Source organism: Odocoileus virginianus, chromosome 10 (genome assembly GCF_023699985.2).
Source record: "Odocoileus virginianus isolate 20LAN1187 ecotype Illinois chromosome 10, Ovbor_1.2, whole genome shotgun sequence".
Lineage (NCBI taxonomy): Eukaryota > Metazoa > Chordata > Mammalia > Artiodactyla > Cervidae > Odocoileus > Odocoileus virginianus.
In genome coordinates, this window is record NC_069683.1 from 55,329,067 (window position 1) to 55,351,950 (window position 22,884).

The 22,884-nt window shown below is 37.8% G+C and overlaps 1 protein-coding gene across 2 annotated transcripts in view; it reads left to right on the forward strand.

Annotated features, from left to right (window-relative positions):
• The window catches only part of RDX (radixin), a 101,137-nt gene that overhangs the window by 18,399 nt on the left and 59,854 nt on the right, over window positions 1-22,884 (forward strand). For both annotated transcript variants that reach the window (XM_020869987.2, XM_020869988.2), the window contains exons 3-9: window positions 4,598-4,681; window positions 9,370-9,465; window positions 9,998-10,272; window positions 16,932-17,015; window positions 17,220-17,366; window positions 18,657-18,753; window positions 19,532-19,695. In XM_020869987.2, the coding sequence (XP_020725646.2) occupies window positions 4,598-4,681; window positions 9,370-9,465; window positions 9,998-10,272; window positions 16,932-17,015; window positions 17,220-17,366; window positions 18,657-18,753; window positions 19,532-19,695 (947 nt within the window). The remainder of the gene's footprint in view (window positions 1-4,597; window positions 4,682-9,369; window positions 9,466-9,997; window positions 10,273-16,931; window positions 17,016-17,219; window positions 17,367-18,656; window positions 18,754-19,531; window positions 19,696-22,884) is intronic.

Consider the following 22,884-nt stretch of genomic DNA (forward strand, 5'->3'; position numbering starts at 1 on the left):
CAAATCCTAAAAGATGATTCTGTGAAAGTGCTGCACTCAATATGCCAGCAAATTTGGTAAACTTAGCAGTGGCCACAGGATTGGAAAAGGTCAGTTTTCATTCCAGTGTCAAAGAAAGGCAATGCCAAAGAATGCTCAAACTATACTGCACAATTGCACTCATCTCTCACGCTAGCAACGTAATGCTCAAATTCTCCTAGCCAGGTTTCAGCAATACGTGAACTGTGAACTTCCAGATGTTCAAGGTGGATTTAGAAAAGGCAGAGGAACCGGAGATCAAATTGCCAACATTCATTGGATCATCGAAAAAGCAAGAGAGTTCCAGAAGAATATCTACTTCTGCTTTATTGACTATGCCAAAGCCTTTGACTGGGTGGACCACAACAAACTGTGGAAAATTCTGAAAGAGATGAAAATACCAGACCACCTGTCCTGTCTCTTGAGAAACCTGTATGCAGCTCATGAAACAACAGACTGATTCCAAATAGGGAAAGGAGTACGTCAAGTCTTTATATTGTCACCCTGCTTATTTAACTTATATGCAGAGTACATCATGAGAAACACTGGGCTGGATGACACACCACCCTTATGGCAGAAAGTGGAAAAGAACTAACGAGCCTCTTGAGGAAAGTGAAAGAGGAGAGTGAAAAAGTTGGCTTAAAACTCAACATTCAAAAAACTAAGATCATGGCATCCGGTCCCATCTCTTCTTGCCACATAGATGGGAAAAAATTGGAAATATTGGCAGATTTTATTTTCTTGGACTCCAAAATCACTGTAAATGGTGACTGCAGCCATGAAATTAAAAGATGCTTGCTCCTTGGAAGGAGTGAAAGTCTCTCATTTGTGTCCAACTGTTTGCGACCCCATGGACTTAGTCCATGGAATTCTCCAGGCCAGAATATTGGAATGGGTAGTTATGACAAATCTAGATAATCTGTTAAAAATCAAGGATATCACTTTGCTGACAAGGGTCCGTCTAGTCAAAAGCTGTGCTTTTTCCAGTAGTTATGTACAGATGTGAGAGTTGGACCATAAAGACGGCCGAGTACTGAAGAATTGATGCTTTTGAATTGTGGTGCTGGAGAAGACTCTTGAGAATCCCTTTGACAGCAGGGGGGTCAAACCAGTCAGTCCTAAAGGAAATCAACCCTGAGTGTTCACTGGAAGACCTGATGCTAAAGCTCCAGTACTTCAGCCACCTGATGCAAGGAACTGACTCATTGGAACAGACCCTGATCCTGGGAGAGATTCAGGGCAGAAGCGGGCGACAAAGGGATGAGATGGATGGATGGCATTACCAACTTAATTGTGATGAGCAAAGTCCAGGAGATAGTGCAGGACAGGGAATCCTAGCATGATGCAATCCTTGGTGTTGCTTAGAGTTTGACACAATTTAGTGACTGAACAGCAATGGAATTACTCCCAGAATCAAATGAAATAGCTCTGAAGTTAGCCTTCTGGGCTTTTTTTAAACAGGCCTTTTTCGAAAATAGGCTTTTTCGAAAAGCCTATTTGATGTTTTTTATGTTAACATCTGATAGGTTTATTCTTGTTATATTTAAGTTAATATCTTAAAAATTTTCTCAGTTTTAATTTCTAATGTGAATGTTGATAGAGAACTCACATAAGAGCTTTTTTGGAAGAGCATGAGGAGATCCAGAGACTATGAAATTGGAGAAATTCTAACCTAGGGCATTATAATTGTCTTTTTAGTTAAGGGTAATTTACTGTTCAGAGAAGCTTGGTGGGCTACAGTCCATGGGGTTGCAGAGTTGGTGAGATTAATTCAGATTCACCCACAATAATTTTCCTATCTTAAGATCAACTGATTAGTAACCTTAAGTACATCTTCAAGATCAACTGATTAGTAACCTTAAGTACATCTTCAAGATCCCTTTTATCATGTAATGTTAATGTAATCATGGGAGTAAATTGTAGTTTGGGGAAGTCTGAGGGCTGTCTTATAATTCTGCATATACACATAAGAAAATGTTCCCAACTTTATTAGGAATCAAGAATCTGCGTATTAATAACATACTGAGATATCAGTTTATACCTACTAGGTTGTTAAACATTAGCAAATCTGATAACTACTAGTGAAAATACAAAGCAGCAGAAATTCTTATTCACTGTTGTTGGGAGTGTAAATTGATGCTGTTGTGTTAGAAGACAATTCAACATACGTTGTAAAGTTGAAGGTGTGTAGTTTGTCACCCAGGGGTTCTTCCAAGTTATACTTCTAGAGAAACTCAGACACTTGTACTAGGAGACATGTACAAGAACGTTCACACCAGTTTTGTTCTTAATAACCAAAAAATTGGAAACAATTCAATGTCAATTGATAGGAAAATGATAAATGAATTACTCTCTAGTCACATAAAGATGAATGAATTGCAACTACTAACAAAAACATCAATGAGTCTTAGAAATATAACTGAAAAGGCAAATTATAGTTTAGCAAAATTTTTGTTTAAACTTTTTATTGAATTAGAATATACATATGCAAAAGAATATGTGTGCTGCTGATGCATTTTCATAAAGTAAATACATATTGTAATTGTTGCCCACATCAAGGAAGACTTTATTAGCAGGTACTATACAATTTTAGAAAGATCCCCTGGAGAAGGAACTGACAACCTGCTCCAGTATTCTTACCTGGAAAATCCCATGGACAGAGAAGCCAGGCAGACTACATACAGTCTATGGGGTTGCAAGAGTCAGATATGACTTAGCAACTGAACAATAACAAAACAGCTAAAAATCAAAAACTAAATAATATTTTACCATAGATACCTACATTTGTGATAGCACAATTGTTTTAAATAAAAACTAAGAGGATCACAAACAGAAAATTTAGGTTAGTGCTTACCTGTAGAGATTGGGGTCCCAGAAATTCACAAAGAAGAAATATACTGGTGACACTGCTTTGTCATTTCTAGTTTTTAAGTTGAATGGTAGATTTATGGGTAAAGGGAAACACTTTTGTAATTCAAAATGTTACTGGATGTGTGCGTTTTCCATACCAATCAGTTCCCGGGTTCTATGTGGATACCAGGTGTGCGTCCTGCAGTTTAGTATATTCTGACACAGCTACCCAGAGTTAACGCAAACCCCAGAGATTAAGGGCCCAGACCACTGGACTGCTGAAGCTAATCACTGGTAATGCATGTGACTCTCTCTCCTGGCTAACTTGGCTAAGGTTTGGAGATTCCTACAATCCCCTCTTCAGGTTCTGTAATATGCTGTAACAGCTCACAGAACTCTGGGAAACACTTTACTGCTGTTACTGACTGGTTAATGTAAAGGAAACTATAAAGAGTACGGATTTAGGGGACGAGGTCCAGAAGAGTCCTGAGTAGCTTCTTTCTGTCTTTGTGGAGTTTGCGATGCACACCCTGTCAGCAAGTGGGTGCATTCTGAACCCCTTTGTTTAGGGTTTTATGGAGCTCCAGTTCATAGGCATGATTGATTAAATCATTGGACCTTGGAGATCAGCTCTCTTTCCTCACCATTCGCCCTCCTGGGTAGTTGGGATGGGTGGCTGAAAGGTTCAGTCCTCAATGGCATGATTCTCTGGGTACTGGCCCCCATTCTAAAGCTGTTAGGGCCCATCTAGAGTCCCCCATTAGCATAAACTCTGGTATGGTTGAAAGGAGCTTGCTATGAATAACAGAAAATCCTCTCACATCTATTACTCAGGGAATTTCAAGGATTTTAGGAGCTCTGCTGGGAACCAGGATAAAGACCAAATATGTATTTATTATTATATTACCATTGTTTATTTTATTATGCTTCATTGTCTATATATGTTACATATATTTTATGTGTATTAAATATTTCCTAAATTATTATAAAGGAGGAGCTCTATAAGATATTTTTGGAGAAAGTATTTCAGATAAAAGTACATGTGTGGAGATACATGTGGTTTTTAGAATGAGTTAAAGATAAGGGGAAATAAGTCTGATTTAGAGTTCTAGTGTGAGTTAAAAGATAGGTTTTTACCATGTCATGGTGGATTCTAGGTGAAGATGCTGTTCTGGAATAAAAATTACTTTGGTTAAGCATGTTACATTTGTGGTCAGATATTTAACCTAAGAATGTATTTACATATAAAAATCAGAATTTGAAAAAGTCTAGCAAGTAAAAGGCAATAGATGAATGCTTTTTATAAAGAATACATTTACAGTATAAATAAAACTAAATATTTGATTTTTGTGTTGAAAGAAATATGGAATAGTGAATGACATTCAAAGAATTTGGAGTTGTACCTCAGTTAAATACCTGCCCTGCTTTTTAGTATCTGTGTGTTCTTGGGCAAGTGACAAAGAGTTTTTTATATAAATGAACACTTCTGTGGAAATGCACATATCTCCTGCTATTGTTGTAGAAACTAAACAAGAATGTGAAAAGCACCAGGCCTGGCACCTCCTGTATGTTAAGTATTCAATAAATCAAAAATATAAATAAAGTATCAATAAAGAAAATATTATCTATATTGAGTTGTTTTTTAATTGCTTAAATATTTTCTCATGCCTGACATTATACTTAAGTATTTTCTTTTTTCTACTGATTATACCTTTTGTTTTTATTGCAGATCAATGTAAGAGTAACAACGATGGATGCTGAGCTGGAATTTGCCATTCAGCCCAACACAACTGGCAAACAGCTTTTTGACCAGGTATCATTCACTACATGAAGTATGCAATTTTGACACCATAGTGTGCATGCTATTGCATACTTCTTTCTGTGTTTTTCTATACCTTTACTTAAAATGCTACAATGTAGCATTTGGAATTTTTCACAGTACTTGTTCAGATGTCTTGAACAACTGTAGGGATAGTCTTTCTTATTCCTAGATTTGAGAGATGGTACTTTAAAAAAATAATTACTAGGTATTTATTAATCATCTGATATGCAAATCATTGCAATGAGGACTACAAGGAATTCAGTGATACTCTCCATAGTCCGTGAGTGGAATAGGTGGAGATCCTAGACAGAGCGGGTAAACCAGCAATGGGCTTTGCCCAGGGCACAGAAAGTCAGACTCAGCAGTGAGAGTTTGCAGTGGAATAAGTATTTATTGCAAGGCCCAAGCAAGGGAGTGGGAGACAAGTCTCAGATCCACTCCAACTTGGTCTTTGAGTTAGAGGTTTTTTATAGAAGGGAAAGAACAAAGAAGCTGGGGTTAATCATTATGTGATATTTCTGTGACATTTCTTAATTGTAGTTTTGGTTTGGTTAGTCAGGATGTCTCTGGTTTCGTTATCCGAGGGTCTCTTCGCTTATCTTGCCCTGGAGAAGTAACCTGTGTGTTGATGATGTATGATGATACAAGAACAGTTTTACTACATTATTGGTATTATCAACAGTGGTAGCAGTTTTGGCCATCTGACTCTGGTTGATTAGTGTTCAGTTAGCACAGGATTAAGGTCAGAGGGGACACCAAAGGAAGTAAAGTTGGATAGAGAGATTAGTCATAAACTCGGCAGGGGAACTTGGGTTTCAAGGAGATGGCAGGAGCAGAGGCGTAAGCTATAAATAGGGCCCTGATAGCAGTTTGATGTCCTAGGCTCTTAATATGCTAGCCTGGAGTTAGAACATGGATATCATGTTAAAGAACTTGAACTATTGATTTTGTCCTTTTTATCACTCTTGAGTGCGCACTTGAGCCACCCTGGGGAGTTTTAAAGAGAAAAATAAAGCAGTGCCTGGAAACCACCTCTAGAGATTCTGTTTGATTGCCTGGGACTTACTCTAAACTATTAGTACTTTTATTGAGGCTCCCCAGGTAAAGCTGTATATGATTTAAGTAGTCAAGTTTTATTGAGAAAAGGAGGAAAGAGATTGGTGACTAGGGGGTCAAGTGTTTAAGAAGCGAATTGATTGCAAAAAAGAGGAGGTAGCTTTTACATGAACTTTTACAAGAACTTATGATCAGGAGAGCAGTAGTCTGTGGTCATACTAACTATTGACCTTAGGAAATGGGAGAGTTCCTGGTATTACAGCAATAAATAACATACTAATTACCTGCTGATCCCAAATATGATGAAATAAAAATTTAAAACTCCTAGGAAGTTGTTTCTTCCCTTAACTAGCTAATAAACTTAATCTACTAATTAGATAATTAATGAACTTGAACGCCCAGATAAAATCTTTTTGGAGATCAAAGAATTTTTTTGTTGTGAGTGAGCAATCTTTTAAGGCATCATCGTAAGCAATTGCATGCAATTTACGTTATAGATATTTTACTTTTGTGAACTAATACTTTTGTTGATTATTCTAGGTCTCATGTTTGTAAGTACGTAAGCTATCTTACTTGAATAAAAATGTGGATGGAGTTAGCATTTACTGTACTCATAGCAAATTGAAATGTTATTTATAGTGAGCAAAATGTTTTGTGTTAGTCAAAAACAAATTAGCACATGGGCCTTTTTGGTATTGGTTAGTGAGAAATAAAATATTTGTTTTTTTCTAAGAAGAATTGCTTTAGTTTAGATACCAGGAAAAAGGAAACTACATGTTTTATGATGCAGTAATGTGTACTAGTTGAAAAACGTGGGCTCTGGAACCACACTGCTAGAGGTAGAGTCCCAGATGTCGCTGTTTGACTTCATACAGATTACTTTCTTTGTCTCAATTTTTCTCATTTGTACAGTTAGGATGATGGTAACATTATTCCTTCAGAAGGTTTTTGTCAGAATTAATTGAGACTTCAGAAGTGTAAACTATGTAGAACAGTGTTTGATACACAAACACACACACATTTCATATTGTAAGTGAAAAGATCTAAGTTAAAGAGTGTTGCTGTCTGTTCCAGCCTGTCTCAGCAGTTTATTCTTGTAGTCGCTGTTCTGTATCTTGGCAACTTGAGCCCAAATTCCAGATCCAAATCTGGTGTTACCTTGTGTGAAGTTGAGTATGTGGGTGAGCTAGCTGTCAGGTCAAGGTCAGTCAGTAGGTTCAGAGTCAGACCAGCAGACCTAGGGGCAGGAGTTCTCTCAGATGAATCTACCTGTAGCAAAACCTCACTTCCGATTAGGATGTCAGCTTGAAGCCATCTGCTTTGTGGAGGGGCTCTGGTTGAGTTTGTGAGGTCCTTTGGTTTGCTCCCTGCTGACTTTTTCTTCACTGGCCGCCTCTTCCAGTTTATGCCTATGGGATTAGAATAGTATTACCCCTATGGGATTAGAATAGTACTCAGCGTCATCTGTTACGATGCAAGAAAAAAATACTAAAAATGTTTGTTTGTATTTTTATCTTTTAATTTTTTAGGATAGGCTTTCTGATATATTAATGTGATAGCATATGTATAACTTATAAATAAATATGCATATATTGTAGTTACAATATGTTTTTACTTGTAGAGGCATGATTTAAAGTTCGCTAGAAGACTTTCAGAAATAGGGAAAGATGGAGCCTGTTAAGGAATTTCACAACTGTGGTCTCTTACTTTTCTGGTGTGTGTTGTGACAGTCTGAAGTTAAGAGGCTGTCCCTTGTGCCCCACTGGCAGATCCCTTTTTTACTTAGCAGCATTGTGACTCACAGAAAGCCTGGAGACAGAACTGAGGCTTGCTGCTTTGGTACTGCTCTTGACATTTCTTGTTTCTGCCACTCTGAGCTGAAATATTTTCTGTGGCTCTGTTGGGACAGCCTATCTTTTGCCAGAGTTAAATTTTCTGGGGTCTCCTTTGTCCACGTTCAAGTTTTGGTTGTTTGGCATTCATTGATCAGCTTTTGCTATCACTGTGGGTATTTATATACCATATCATTCAGAGAATTCTCTCTTTTTTTTAATGTGGTAACCTTTCCTGATACAGCTAAATTTTTTTTTTCCCACACCTAAATTTTTTTTCTTATTTTTAATTTTTGTATGTGCCATTTCAGTGAAATTTTTTCAAGAGGGAAAGGAAACTGAAGGGTTCCATTTACCATCTTGAAACCAAAAGCCCAGCATGTTTTTAGATTTTTATTTTAGAAGAAATATTTTTTATTATTATTTGTTTTAAACCAAGAATGTTTACTACTTAAGAACTAATATTGAATCTTTTGTAAAGCTTTTAAAGTCCTAATAAACTCTCACCTCCCTCATTTTAAATATAGATTTAAAAATATGCTTTTGTTGGCATAATCCTGAGTGTGAGTTAATAATCCTAGCTTACCACTATAGTTACTCTGTAGTACTCTTGGGTACCTACTACAGACTAGTCATTCTTGGAAATGACATGAATATTAAGATGAATAAGGCAGTAATCTTTTCTTTAGTTTTAAACAGCCAAGGAGGGTAAATAGACACTCTACTAATAATAATTAATTATGATAAAATAAGTTTAAGCAGCAGTATAAATAAAGTACTGTGGAGTTACTAAGGACCAAGTGATTAATTTTGTCTAGATGATAGGAAAGCTTCATTCACAGAAGCATGTTAGTTGAGCTGGGCCTTGCTGCTGCTGTTGCTGCTAAGTCACTTCAGTCGTGTCCGACTCTGTGCGACCCCATAGACAGCAGCCCGGCAGGCTCCCCCGTCCCTGGGACTCTCCAGGCAAGAACACTGGAGTAGGTTGCCATTTCCTTCTCCAATGCATGAAAGTGAAAAGTGAAAGTGAAGTCGCTCAGTCGTGCCCAACTCTTAGCGACCCCTGGACTGCAGTCCACCAGGCTCCTCCGTCGATGGGATTCTCCAAGCAAGAATACTGGAGTGGGTTGCCATTGCCTTCTCCGGAGTTGGGCCTTGAGGAATACATTATTTAACAGGTGGTAAAAGTACAGAAGAAAAGCAAAGAAAAATAAAAGTACAGAAGAAACATTCTAGGGAGGGGAAGAAGCGTGAGCAAAGGTATCGAAGGGTAAAATTTATGGCATGTTCTAAGAATGGTTTCTTGCTCAGTGAGAGTAGAACATAGAATATATGAGGCTGAGTGAAGGGACGTAGGAATGGAGGTGAAAGCAGCAGCTGGATAGCCTGAGGCATGGCATTTACAGGTCCTCAGAGAGTCTTCCTACCAAAATGATAGTGTTTGTTTGTGCTACTTGATAGTATAAATTGGGTTGGGGGAAGGGTAAACTGAAATAGGAATGTGGGATTAGGACAGCTCTGTGTCTTTTGCCCAGATTCTTCTTTTTATCTCTTAGGGTCATGTTGGCAGATGAGAAGGAAAAGGCACACGGAAGAATGGATCAGATAGGTTGAAATGACATTATGGGATTTAATAAAACCTGAACTTAAATTTTTAGGAATATTCCTTTAATTAGTATGTTAAATTTAGGAAAGATCTTTACTATAATTTCCATGTGGTTTTGTTCTTCCTTTGAAGTATAGTGCCTTCTGGTTACAATGTGAGTGTTGAACTGAACTTTTTTTTTTAAGGTGGTGAAAACAGTTGGTTTGCGTGAAGTCTGGTTTTTTGGGCTGCAGTACATGGACAGCAAGGGCTATTCTACATGGCTTAAACTAAATAAAAAGGTAAACTGTGTATGATAACATATCTAGCTAATAATTAAGTTGCTTTGAAGTTAATCTTGATCATGTTAAATCAGACTGAGCGAGAAAAACTCAGAATCTGACTGATTTTAAACCTCTTTTATAGTTATCTCTGTGAATCATTAGAGGAGTCATGTCTTTTAATTTACTAAGGTACCATCACCATATCATCTTCAAAAACAGAAATGTTCATTTTTTTCCTATTTGAAAACTCAGCAGTAAGAAATACTATAAGGTATTGCTTAGTACTTTGATCTTAATTTAAACATCTTCAGGATAAGTTGCTCTGGAGAAATTTCAATTAGGTTATTAATTAGGATCTGTGAGTTATCAGTCACATTCATAAGCATAGAATCTTTTTCTCACATTTATTAAAGGTTTAAAATCTTACTTAATAGATTTAGAATCTTATGTTTTATATCCTATTTTGTACCAAAAGAGAATATTATGTGACTATGGTCAGTTATTGTGAACCTAAGATTTTTATTGAATATACTTGAAATTACCATTACAGGTGACACAGCAAGATGTTAAAAAAGAGAATCCTTTGCAATTCAAATTTAGAGCTAAATTCTTTCCTGAAGATGTTTCTGAGGAATTAATTCAAGAAATAACCCAGAGACTTTTCTTCTTGCAAGTTAAAGAAGCTATATTAAATGATGAGATATATTGTCCACCAGAAACTGCAGTTCTTTTGGCTTCTTATGCTGTCCAAGCCAAGTATGGAGATTATAATAAAGAGATTCATAAACCAGGCTACCTGGCTAATGACAGACTCCTCCCCCAGCGGTAAGTGAAGCATGCGTTTATGCTATAGTCTCTGAAAAATCACATTTTAGAAGTTTGTAAATGGTTGTGTTTTTTGTTGGTTTTTTTTTTTAGATTTTTAATTTGCCAGTTGGGTTAGGGTATACTTTTAAAAGTTATGACCCAGAAGCTACATAGATTTATGTACTCTGTAATTACTTAAACATTTTGTCTCTCCTCATTCTCACAGATAAGCAGTAAGTGGAGGCAGTCATAATTTGGGCTTGAGGAGGCATGAGTTGCTACTTATTAGTAAAAATTCTCATGCAGGTAGACCGTTGCTTAATAAATGTTTTTGAAAATAGTAAGTTCCAGGTTACATTTCCTCCATAGAATTAAAATTAAATTTCTAACTTTCCAAAAGACTTTTTAAGCTTGGTTATTGGACTCTTAGTCTAGTGCTCTGTTCCCATCTGCAGCATACTGCTGCCTGTTCTGAACTCAGGTCTGTTCCCCAGACGCAGGAAAGCCAATCTAATGACACCTGTTTGTGGTGAAGGAAAGTACAGCATTTATTGCAGGGTACCAAACAAGGGAGTGAGAGACAAGTCTCAGATCCACTCCCACCTGATCTTTGAGTTAGGTGCTTATTAAAGGGAAAGAACAAAGACGCTAGAATTAATCATTGTTTTGTGACAGCTTGGGAGTCAGAAGTCTGTGGTCTAAGATTCTCTGGCTAGGTGGCCCGTGACTGGGGGGTCTGCTAAATAACCTGAGTTTGTACATTACTGATGATATCTATAATAGCAGTTTTAGTATAGTAGCAGTTAATAGTGTTATTGACAACAGCAGCTTTAGTCATCTGGCTGTTGGCTGATTAAGTGTTCAGTTAGCACAGGACTGAAGTCAGAGGGGGCAAGGAAAGGCAAAGAAGCTTTGCATGTGGAGGTTAATAAAAACTCAGTAGGAGAGCTTGCTTTCGGGAGACTCGGTTTCAATATAACAGTTATTTCAAGGTAGCATGCTGCAGGAAAGCATCATTAGCAGGCCTTGGTTTTAAATGCCAGTTCTACCCTCTGCTAATTGTGTGGCCTTAGTGTCTCACTCTGCACAGTGAGGGTAACAGTTCTGCTCTGTCAGCTTATGTTTATGACTGCAGTTCGTGAACTGTGTGCTTTACAGTCCTAATTGTAAAGTGTGATACAACTGTTAGTTGGTAGTATTATTTATAAAATCTAGAAATTACATGGAATATTACTTTTGAACATTTCAGTTCTTAATGGTAGTAGTATACACGACCCTGATGTTAGAATGTACATAGGGACTTTTCTCTAGAATCCAGAGAAATTATTACTATTTGCACAGATTCCTGAATTTTAAAATTTCTATTTAAAGGCAGAACTGCATATTATTAACCTAAAATTTAAGTTCTCTATCACTTCCTCATTTAAGCTCTTAAGTATAATTTCTTTTTTGTAGGTACTGAATATGAAGAAATCAAAACTACTTTATGTCTATTTTTATTATTAAGTTCCTTTGGTTGTAGCATTAACAATTAATTTTGGTTAGTAAATTATATTCTGTTGCTGTATGCTTTATAGGTACCATTAAGTACAGTAGATTTAGTAATTGATCATTAAATGTTATGTACTCTTCTCTTTAATTTTATAACAGTAATAGTTTTAATAGTATATATTATATATTATTTACTGAAAGAAACAGGAGTATGAGATACTTGTCAGTCTGTTCATAACTATCGGTCCAACCCAAAATTCAGTGTCTCAGATTTTGTAAGCATTGAATGGAGTAATTGATTACCAGTGTAGTAGAATTGGCATTTCAGATGAGTTTTTTTTTCTTTTTAATTTTAAAAATTATTTGTTTTTTTAAACTTTCTATTTTGTATCAGAATATAGCTGGTTAATAGCATAGTGATAGTTTCAGGTGAACAAAGAAGGGACTCAGCCATATATATACATACATCCATTCTCTCCCAAACTCCTCTCATCCAGGCTGCCACGTTACATTGAGCAGAGTTCCATGTGCTATAGTAGGTTCTTGTTGGTTATCCATTTTAAATATAGCAGTGTATACATGTCCATCCCAAACTCCCTAATTATCCCTTCCTCCCAGCAACCATAAGTTTGTTCTCTAGTCTGTGAGACCTAGAGAAATCCAATGCTATTTAGGAAGAAGAAAGATAGCACCTGCTGCTCAAGATTTGGTTTTTAACTTTGAAGTCAGGTGTCCTTCAATTTGTTAGTCTCAGGAGGATTCATTCAAGTTATCTAAGTTTAAAAGAAATCCATAATGTCAGAATACTAAGTTTTTAGTTTAGAATGGAGGAGATACTTTCAAGTCATTGATTTTATTCCATGTATGAAAGTGAAAGTTGCTCAGTCGTGTCCGACTCTTTGCGACCCCATGGACTGTCCATGTAATTCTCCAGGCCAGAATGCTGGAGTGGGTAGCTTATCCCTTCTGCAGCGGATCTTCCTGACCCAGGAATCAAACTGGGATCTCCTGCATTTTAGGTGGATTTTTACCAACTGAGCTATGAGGGAAGCCAGATTCCATGTATACTATATAACAAACTTTTATCACTTAAGTGCCTGGGGGAAAATTAGTAATCATGTTATTTGGTGAACCTAAATCAAATACATAAATTTAATGATTTTGATGGATGTTTATAATCCTTGTATTGAAAAACCCAGATAAGCAATCTGGTCTCCCACAGTAGAGTTTAGCAGTCTGCTGATAGGAATAGTCAGCCCCACAGATACTATCCCTCTCTCTTGAAAAGAGCTAGATATACATGTTTTTCTGTACCAGGTTTCTGACTTGGGTATCTGGGTGGTTTGCAATAGCTTTTCAAGGTGAGAAGGAACCCATTTCAGAGAGTGAAGATGTCAGTTTTGAACCTACTGACATCTCCAGTGTAAGAGCAGTTTTATTTATTTATTTATTTATTTAAATATTTATTTCTTTATTTGGCTGCACTGGGTCTTAGTTGTGGCGCGAGCTTAGTTGCAGCATGTGAGCTCTTAATTGGCAGCCTGCAGTTAGTTGCGGCATGTGGGATATAGTTCCCTGATCAGGGATCGAACCCATGCCCCATGCATGGGGAGCGTGGAGTCTCAACCACTGGACCACCAGGGAAACCCGTAAGAGCAGTTTTAGTAGAGTGTTGAGGGTTGAACCCAGATTGTGGTAGACTGAGGGCAGTGATGTGAGGTGTAGAAATAAAGGACAGTAAATACAAACAGTTCCCGAAAGGAATTTGGCTGTGATAAAGAAAAAAAACTAAGAGGAGGGGAGCATGGGTTTAAAGTGTTCTTTAAAAGATGGAAAATAATTAATTCCTTTATTCACTCTACACATTTTTGCCTCTTCTGTTTTGGCACTGGGCATAATTGGCGAGCAACATGAATGTGAGTGTTGTGTGCTTCACGCAAATGAGTATACTATCATACCTCCTTTTTCTGCGCTTTGCTTTACTGTGCTCTGTAGGTACTGTTTTGTTTTTTTTTTTTTTTTTAACAAATTGAAGGTTTGTGGCAGCCAGCATCAAGCAAGTCTGTTAGCACTATTTTTTTTCCAGCAGCTTTAGCTCACTTCATGTATCTCCATCAGGTTGGGGCTTCCTGCACTATTTCAAACCCTCCACTAGCAAAATGATTATGACATTCTGAAGGCTCAGATGGTGGTTACTTTTTTTTTTTTTTTAACAATAAAGTATTTTTAAATTTTAGTATGTACATTGTTTCTATGGACAGAATGCTGTTGCACACTTAATACAGTATAGTATAACCATAACCTCTGTACGCACGAGAAAGCTGAAAATTTTGTGTAACTTGCTTTGTTGAGGTGATCTGAAAATGAACCAAAAATATCTCTGAGATGTGTGTGTATCTGGTAATATAGATAGGCAGGGATGGTAAATGATGGAGTGAGAAAATATTTCCTGAGAAAATAGAGGAAAAAGTCATTTAAAGGGATTTCCAGGAGGCATAGTGGTAAAGAATATTCACCTGCTGATGCAGAAGACACAAGAGATGCCGGTTCCACCCCTGGGTCAGGAAGATCCCCTGGAGAAGGAAATGGCAACCCACTTCTGTTTTCTTGCCTGGGAAATCCCATGGACAGAGGAGCCTGGGGGGCTACAGTCATGGGATCGCACAGTGGGACGTGACTTAGCGTGTTTGCACGCACACACACTCACAAGTCGTTTAAAGGCCCAAATAGATTTAAAGCCAAGGTGAAACAGATTAGCCTTGTCATGAAGAAAAGACTCCTTTTTTTTCTGGACAGAAGATTTAGCTTCCCCACCCACCTAATTGTTTTGTTTTTTTTTTTTCTTTAAAAATTTTTTTCAGGTTTTTTATTTTTGGCTGTGCTGAGTCTCCCTACTGTACACAGGCTTTCTGTAGTTGAGGCAAGTGGGGGCTACTCTCTAGTTGTGCACGGGTTTCTTGCTGAAGTGGCTTCTCTTGTTGCAGAGGACGGGCTCTAGGGCGCATGGACTCAGTAGTTGCAGGCTCTAGGGTCATTTAGAGTCAGTGTTTTTTTGGCAGGGGTGAGATTTAATAACCACTTTATTCCATGGAGAAGGAAATAGCAACCCACTCCAATATTCTTGCCTGGAGAATCCCGTGGACGGTGGAGCCTGGTGGGCTACAGTCCACGGGATTGCAGAGTCAGACACGACTGAGCGACTTCACTTTCACTTTCACTTTCTTCCATGCACTAGGGACTCTGGAAGGGGCTGAGGCTGGGCTGAGAGCACAGAAGGTACAATCCTAGAGCAAGGAGGGCAGGGAAAAGGACAGAAGCCAGGGAAATATAGATGCTCTATTTACAGACCACATCTCACCCACATTCGACCAGCGCCCTCCCCAGCACCTTCTCACCCGATACCGGGTGCCTCAGCTGCCCTTGGGCTAGAGTCTCTTTTCCCAGCCCCCTCCCACCCCCCAAAGCTCAGGGCCAAGGTCTCCAGAAAGCTCATGGCGGGGCCCTGGGTCCCTGTCTTGTCTTGCAGGCCTGAGGCGGCAGTGGCAGTCTGGTGAGGGGACCCGTGCCCCGGATTGCCTGGCTCTGGGGGCAGGGGTCCGGCCCCTGCGCAGTGTGGGCTGGGCTGGGGAGGCCCTAGCGCACTGGGCACGGTGGTGAGCGCTGGACCAGGCACTGGGGTGGCGGAGTCCAGCAGGAGGCGCGGTGCTTGGGGCCTTGACCGACGAGTTCTGGCCAGGGCGGCCTGGGGCGCAGAGAACCGTGCAGCGCAGGGGAGAGGACAAATGGTCCCTGGCTAGTGCCTCCGCATCCTGCACTGGGGACAGGGAACCCTGGGAGCTCTACCCAGCTTCCACTGTCTCAAATAGCCCACAGCGACCTCCACTAGGGCTCAGTCGTTGTGGCCCACCAGCTTAGCTTCCCCACAGCATGTGGATCTTCTCGTTGCAAGAATCAAACCTGTGTCCCCTGCGTTGACAGGTGGATTCTTAACCACTGAACAACGAGGGAAGTTCTCTTTTTTTTTAGTTTAATTTTTATTTTATATTGGGACATTATATTTGATTTACAGTATGTTACTTTCAGTGTACAGCAAAGTGGTTCAGTTATACATAACGTACGTCTATTCTTTTCCATATTCTTTTCCAAAGTGGGAATTTTTAGATACCTGCAAACCAGTCATGCAGATTAATAATGCAAGTACTTATATAAAATGGAAACGAGGGAGATTTGAGATGCTTAATATAAAAAGCCACAACATAAATCTTAGTGGCATTCAATTTAATTAACCTGTACATTCAGATTTTCTTAACATTGTCATTTCTGCAGTTGGCTGCATTGCATTGCATTACATTGCCCTAAAGGCTTGCCTCTTGATGAGCACAGAGGGCAGATGGCAAGAGAGTATTAAGATAAGAAAAATGTGCAAATTTAAGTGCTGTAAAGGTGTTCGATTTAAGTGTTGAAAATAAGAATGTTTGTTCATGTTTGCTTACATTTGTAGAAGAAACACTTAAATGATACAAAAGAAACTAGTAAGTTACTTGAAGCTTGGGGGGTGGTGAAAAAAATGCTTTTTACACTTGTAAACTTATATAAAAGTACCTGTAGAAAACATAACAATTAAATTTAGCATAAAAGCAAGTAAATACATAGAGGCAAAGAAGAATTCTGATTTTTGATTTGTTCCTCTCAAATCTCATTATTCATGAGAAAGTTACTTTCCCTGTTTTTGGTACAATATTTTATTCATTGCAAACATTTGAATTCCCATAAACTATCCATGTAACTATTTCTAAAACTTGATGTAAAATAATTTTAGGGTCATAGAGTCTATATTTTGAGTTAATTGTAGGTTCACACACAGTTGCAATAAAAAATGGTAGTGAGGTCTGGGTCCTGTGTATCCTTCCCCAAGCCTTCCCTAATGGTGACATCTTGCATGACTTCAGTACAATGTCACAACGAGGATGTTGGCATTGATGCCATCCACTGACCCCATTCAGGTTTCATCACTGTTGCTGCAGTCATTTGTGTGTGGGTATGTATGTATTGGTGCAGTTTTATCATGTGTATAGCTTTGTATGACTGCCACAGTTAAGGTACTGAACAATTCTAGACTTTTTAAAAGCATGTTGATTTTGAATCTAAGGGGCATTTTTACAGATTTTTTTTTTTTTCCCTTACAGTGTTTTGGAGCAACACAAACTGACAAAAGAACAGTGGGAAGAAAGAATACAGAATTGGCATGAAGAACATAGAGGAATGCTAAGGTATTGATTGAGTGGTTATTTTCTTAGTGTTTTTCCTCAAATTAAGGTTTTTTTTTTTATAACACTTTTTATTATATCAGAGTATCCCTCAAAGATTATTAGACTTATATGAATACATGTAAAGCACTAAACTTTAATCCTAAATGTTTTGTAATTTGTTTGATCTTATTTTTATATATGTTAAAATTAGCTTTATTTCAACAGGGAGGATTCTATGATGGAGTACTTGAAGATTGCACAGGATCTAGAAATGTATGGAGTCAACTATTTTGAAATAAAAAATAAGAAAGGAACTGAATTGTGGCTAGGTGTTGATGCTTTGGGTCTGAATATTTATGAACATGATGACAAGTAAGTAAATTACATGCATAGTGAACTAGTCTTTATTCAGCAGTCTGTATGGCTTTAATCTTACGTGTAAAGTTCTCTTGGGGATTGATAACTCTAACTGCTTCTCCCTTGCCCCCAAATTAAAGGATTAATGTCGGATAGGTTCTCAGACAACATACCTGTTTTCTCAACATCTTGTAGTTTCAGAGTTCTACTTCTCAAGAAGTGTATTTATCAAATAGAGTGATTTCACTTCTCTTTGAAGTGTGCTTCCTGATGTCTTGTGAGTTATGTCTGGTAACTTAAAATTTGTTCTCTCATAGATGAAAAGTGATTGCTTAAATGTTTTCTTGGCCTGTAGGTTGAAATTGAAATTAACATGCATAAACAGCAGCAGTGAGACAATGAATTATAGGTGTATGCGTGCTCAGTCACTTCAGTCGTGTCTGACTCTCTGTGACCCCATGGACCATGGCCCGCCAGGGTCCTCTGTCCATGGGGTTCTCCAGGCAAGAATACTGGAGTGGGTTGCCATTTCCTTCTCCAGTGATTATGAAGTGAGTGAAGTGAAGTGAGTGAAGTGAAGTCGTAATTTACTGTACTTTGTAACACTTTTTGTTTGAACATTTATAAGAATTATTTTGAATATTTTTAGACATCAGTAAAGTAGAATATTGCTGTATCATGCATAGTGAACAGTGACATTTTATTTTGAAATCGACCCAGAATGTATAATATGTCAGGCTCTTAGAGAACTTTTAAGTAATGATAACTGCAGTTATTTTATACCTTTCTTTTATTTGCCATGTCACATGAGCATCTAAGTCTATGCCAGTAATGCTTTTTTCCAAGATGTTTCTTTTTATTCTGGTCTCAGAACTTTATTTTCATTATTTGTAGGTATCTAATAAAATATACATTCCTCAGCAAATACAATAATTCCAAAAGAGAGTGTTTTGCTGATTTTACTCTCATATTTTTTCATATATTACAAAGCAAATTAAAATGCTATGTGATTCAGAAGAGAAAATTTTGAAAGTTTTGAATGAAAAGCAAAAATGACCTGAAGAGTAAATCTTGTGGATGAAATCTTTTCTTCCTTTAAAAATTTTGAAAGAGTTTCCATTAGAGTACCTGTTAGAGGTGTGACTTCAAATAAAGATGGGGAATGTGAAAGAGGGGTGAGCTCAAGATGGGAAGGATTGGGATTGGAAATTGTGGACAGTGGGGACTTTGGACTTAACTGGAACGTGTCAGTTTCTTTTTATAATGAGAACATATTCATCTTAAAGCATGCTTTTATTCTTTAAGGTTAACACCTAAAATTGGTTTTCCCTGGAGTGAAATCAGAAATATTTCATTTAATGACAAAAAATTTGTTATAAAGCCAATTGACAAAAAGGCACCTGTAAGTAAAATTCCTTTAGTTTATGTATTAACTCTTTAAATTTCTGCCACTTTGCTATGCTAGCACTTGAAGAACGACATTGTCTATTTTTTGAATTGCTTCTGAGAAGTAACCCTTTTCACAGTTTTATTTTAACTGAGATTTAACTATAGGGTAGGAGATGGTTGGAAACAATCACCATTTAAAAAAAAAATGTTGGTGGCTAGAATTAGTGGAGGTAACCCTTCTCTAAATTAACTTGCTTAGAGAGTATTACATAATGAACTTTGGATTTTTGTAACTCAAAGCCTTGAACGTAAGAAATCTTTATGTTTAAATAGTTTTTTTTAATTGCTCTAGTGTCAGGTATACCCTAGTATTTTAGCTCAATTATTGAAAACACAAAGATATGGAGAAAATTTCTAGGTTAAAAAGTTTAACAGAGTTGAAAAAGATCCAATTTTGAAATTAATGGCAAAGGCAAAACAAACAAAAAATCCTCCTCTGAGGTTGAAGGAATTGATGTTCATAGTTTCTTTGGAGAAGAAAAAAGAATAAATGTCATTTAATACATTGATAAGATAAGAATGTTAGCTTCTCCACAAAACCAGTAGGGAATGAAAGGGTGAGGGAACCAGTTTTGTGACAGTATGGCATAAGGAGTGAAGAAATTCTGTGATTTCTGAACTATATGGAGTATGACATTAGAATTCATAGGAGAGGTTACAATTTTGTAGAGATTATTGTGGGAAGGACTATCCTTCATGAAGATTTTAAATTCAGGCTCCTTTATGTTTAGGATTTTGTTTTTTATGCACCTCGTTTAAGAATCAATAAGCGGATTTTGGCCTTATGCATGGGAAACCATGAACTGTACATGCGAAGAAGGAAGCCTGACACTATTGAAGTACAGCAGATGAAGGCCCAGGCTAGAGAAGAGAAACATCAGAAGCAGTTGGAAAGGTACGGAGTTTATGGCCTTTCTTTTTCTTAATCTTTGACTGTGCTGGGTCTTCATTGCAGCACATGGGCACGTCTCTTCTTTTGTTGTGGAACATGGGCTCTAGAGCACACGGGCTCAGTAGTTGGGGCACATGCGCTTCTTAGTTGCATCACGTGGGCCTGGCTGTCCCAAGGTGCGTGGAACCCCAGTTCCCCATCCAAGTGTCAAACCTGCATCCTCTGCTTTGGAAGGTGAATTCTTAACCACTGGACCACTAGGCAAGTCCCTAGCCTTTCATTTTTAATTGATAGCAGAAGATTATCTAAAATTTAAGAATCCTCATCAGTTTCTATAAAATACTCTAAATTTACATTTTTACATTATATTCATTTAATACCATGATACAGTTGGCCAAAAAGTTTGTCCAGGTTTTTCCATAAGGTGTTATAAAAAATGTTATTAAAATTGAATGACAGCATGTGTTATCACTGTCCTCTTTTAAAGTGAGTATGTATAGTTTTCAAGTTAGAAATTTTTTTGATAGATATTTCTGAGAAAATAGCTTTTTGAGACTTCACAGATGTGCTTTTCTTGAATTGTGCTTGCTTTTTACTGACAGACTTTGGTGTGGACATAGGATGAAATTTTCAAGTTTGTTTTGCTTTTGACTTGTGTGTCTTCATTTTTCAGGGTAGGATTATGCTGAATATTTTGATTGGAAACAATGTCAGTGATGTGAAGTGAACAGTCACTATTCAGAGTTTAATAACACTAACACTCCCTGCCAGTGACACTGATCTTTTTAACCAGGGTTCACTTACACTTTCAAAAAAGATGTTAAATATATTAAATTAAGACTTCTGAAACATAAAAATACTGAATAAAATCCTTGTTTACTTTGGAACCACATTACTGGCTCTAGCAGTCATAATGCCCAAATCTGATTCTATATTAATTTAGACTTTATGCTTATTTGAAAAAATTTAGAGACCAAATTAAAGTTAACATCTATTGAGGAAATCATTGTAGAATAACACAATAATCTTAAGAATAGAGTAAGTCTCAAGAAAACAAAATTGAGGACCCCTAACAGAATACATAAAAACATATATTGTGTTGGAAATAATGTGATTTGAATCCAGTAATTAAATCAGCCCTCTGCCAGAAATAGTTTTGCTACCTATATTTTTAATCTTTGTATTAGATACATTTTTTTTTCTTAAATGTTTTGTGTAATTCAGATATTTTATGAATTCACATTGTTTCAGTCAAGTTGTCTGCCTTTGGGAAGTCAGGTCAGTTCAGTTCAGTCGCTCAGTCATGTCGGACTCTCTGCGACACCTGGGGCTGCAGCAAGCCAGGCCTCCCTGTCCATCACCAACTTCCGGAGTTTACTCAAACTCATGTCCATTGAGTTGGTGATGTCATCCAACCGTCTCATCCTCTTGTTATCCCCTTCTCCTCATGCCTTCAGTCTTTCCCAGCATCAGGGTGTTTTCAAATGAGTCAGTTCTTCACATCAGGTGGCCAAAGTATTGGAGTTTCAGCTTCAGCATCAGCCCTTCCGATGAATATTCAGGACTGATTTCCTTTAGGATGGACTGGTTGGATCTCCTTGCAGTCCAAAGGACTCTGAAGAGTCTTCTCCAACACCACAGTTCAAAAGCATCAATTCTTTGGCACTCAGCTTTCTTTATAGTCCAACTCTCATATTCTTAGTTGACTACTGGAAAAACCATAGCCTTGACTATATGGACCTTTGTTGACAAAGTAATGTCTCTGCTTTTTAATATGCTATCTAGGTTGGTCATAGCTTTTCTTCCAAGGAGCAAGCTTCTTTTAATTTCATGGTTGCGGTCATCATCTGCAGTGATTTTGGAGCCCCCCAAAATAAAGTCTGTTACTGTTTCCCCATCTATTTGCCATGAAGTGATGGGACCAGATGCCATGATCTTAGTTTTCTGAATGTTTAGTTTTAAGCCAGCTTTTTCACTCTCCTCTTTCACTTTCATCAAGAGGCTCTTTAGTTTTTCTGCCATAAGGGTGGTGTCATCTGCATATCTGAGGTTATTGATATTTCTCCCGGCAATCTTGATTCCAGCTTGTACTTCATCCAGCCCAGTGTTTCTCATGATGTACTCTGCATTTAAGTTAAATAAGCAGGGTGACAATATACAGCATTGATGCACCCCTTTCCCTATTTGGAACCAGTCTGCTGTTCCATGTCCGGTTCTAACTGTTGCTTCCTGACCTGCATACAGATTTTTCAAGAGAAGTTAACTGCTTCATAAAATATGTTTTAAGCAGACATGAAACTGTCCTGTAATTCCTGACCCCATCATTAAAGATGCTAAGTTGAAATGTTACTTTGAGCTCTGTCATTTTTTACTGCTCTCACGTGGCTTAGGATTACATTGTAGTTCTTGATTTACTTTTAATTGAAGGATAATTACAATATTGTGTTGGTTTCTGCTATACATCAAAATGGATCAGCCATAGGTATACATATGTTCCCTCCCTCTTGAACCTCCTTCCCGCCTCCCACTCCATCCCACCCCTCTAGCTTGCAACTGGCCCCAGTTTGAGTTCCCTGAGTTACACAGCAAATTCCCCCACTGGCTGGCTATTTTGCATATGTTAATATGTATGTTTCTGTTCTATGTTTCTCTCTATTCATCCCACCCTCTCCTTCTTATATTCATCTCACCCTCTTATATTCATCTCATTCATCTTATATTAATCTCACCCTCTCCTGCTTCCATCCCCTGTGTCCATAAGTCTGTCTGTGTTTGCATCTCCATTGCTACCAGGCAAGTAGGTTCATCAGTACCATCTTTCTAGGTTCCATATATGCCTTAATATAGGATATTTGTTCTTCTCTTCTGACTTCACTCTGTGTAATAGGCTCTAGATTTATTCACCTCATTAGCACTGACTCAGATGCATCCCTTTTTATGGCTGAGTAATATTCCATTGTGTACATGTACACAGCTTCTTTATCCATTCATAGACATCTAGGTTGCTTCTATGTCTTAGCTATTATAAATAGTGCTGCAGTGAACATCAGGGTACATGTGTCTTTTTCAGTTATGGTTTTCTCAGGGTATATGCCTAGTGGTGGGATTGTTGGGTCACATGGTAGATTAGCCCTAGATTTTTAGGGAATCTCCTTACTACTTCCCATAGTGGCTGCATCAGTTTATATTCCA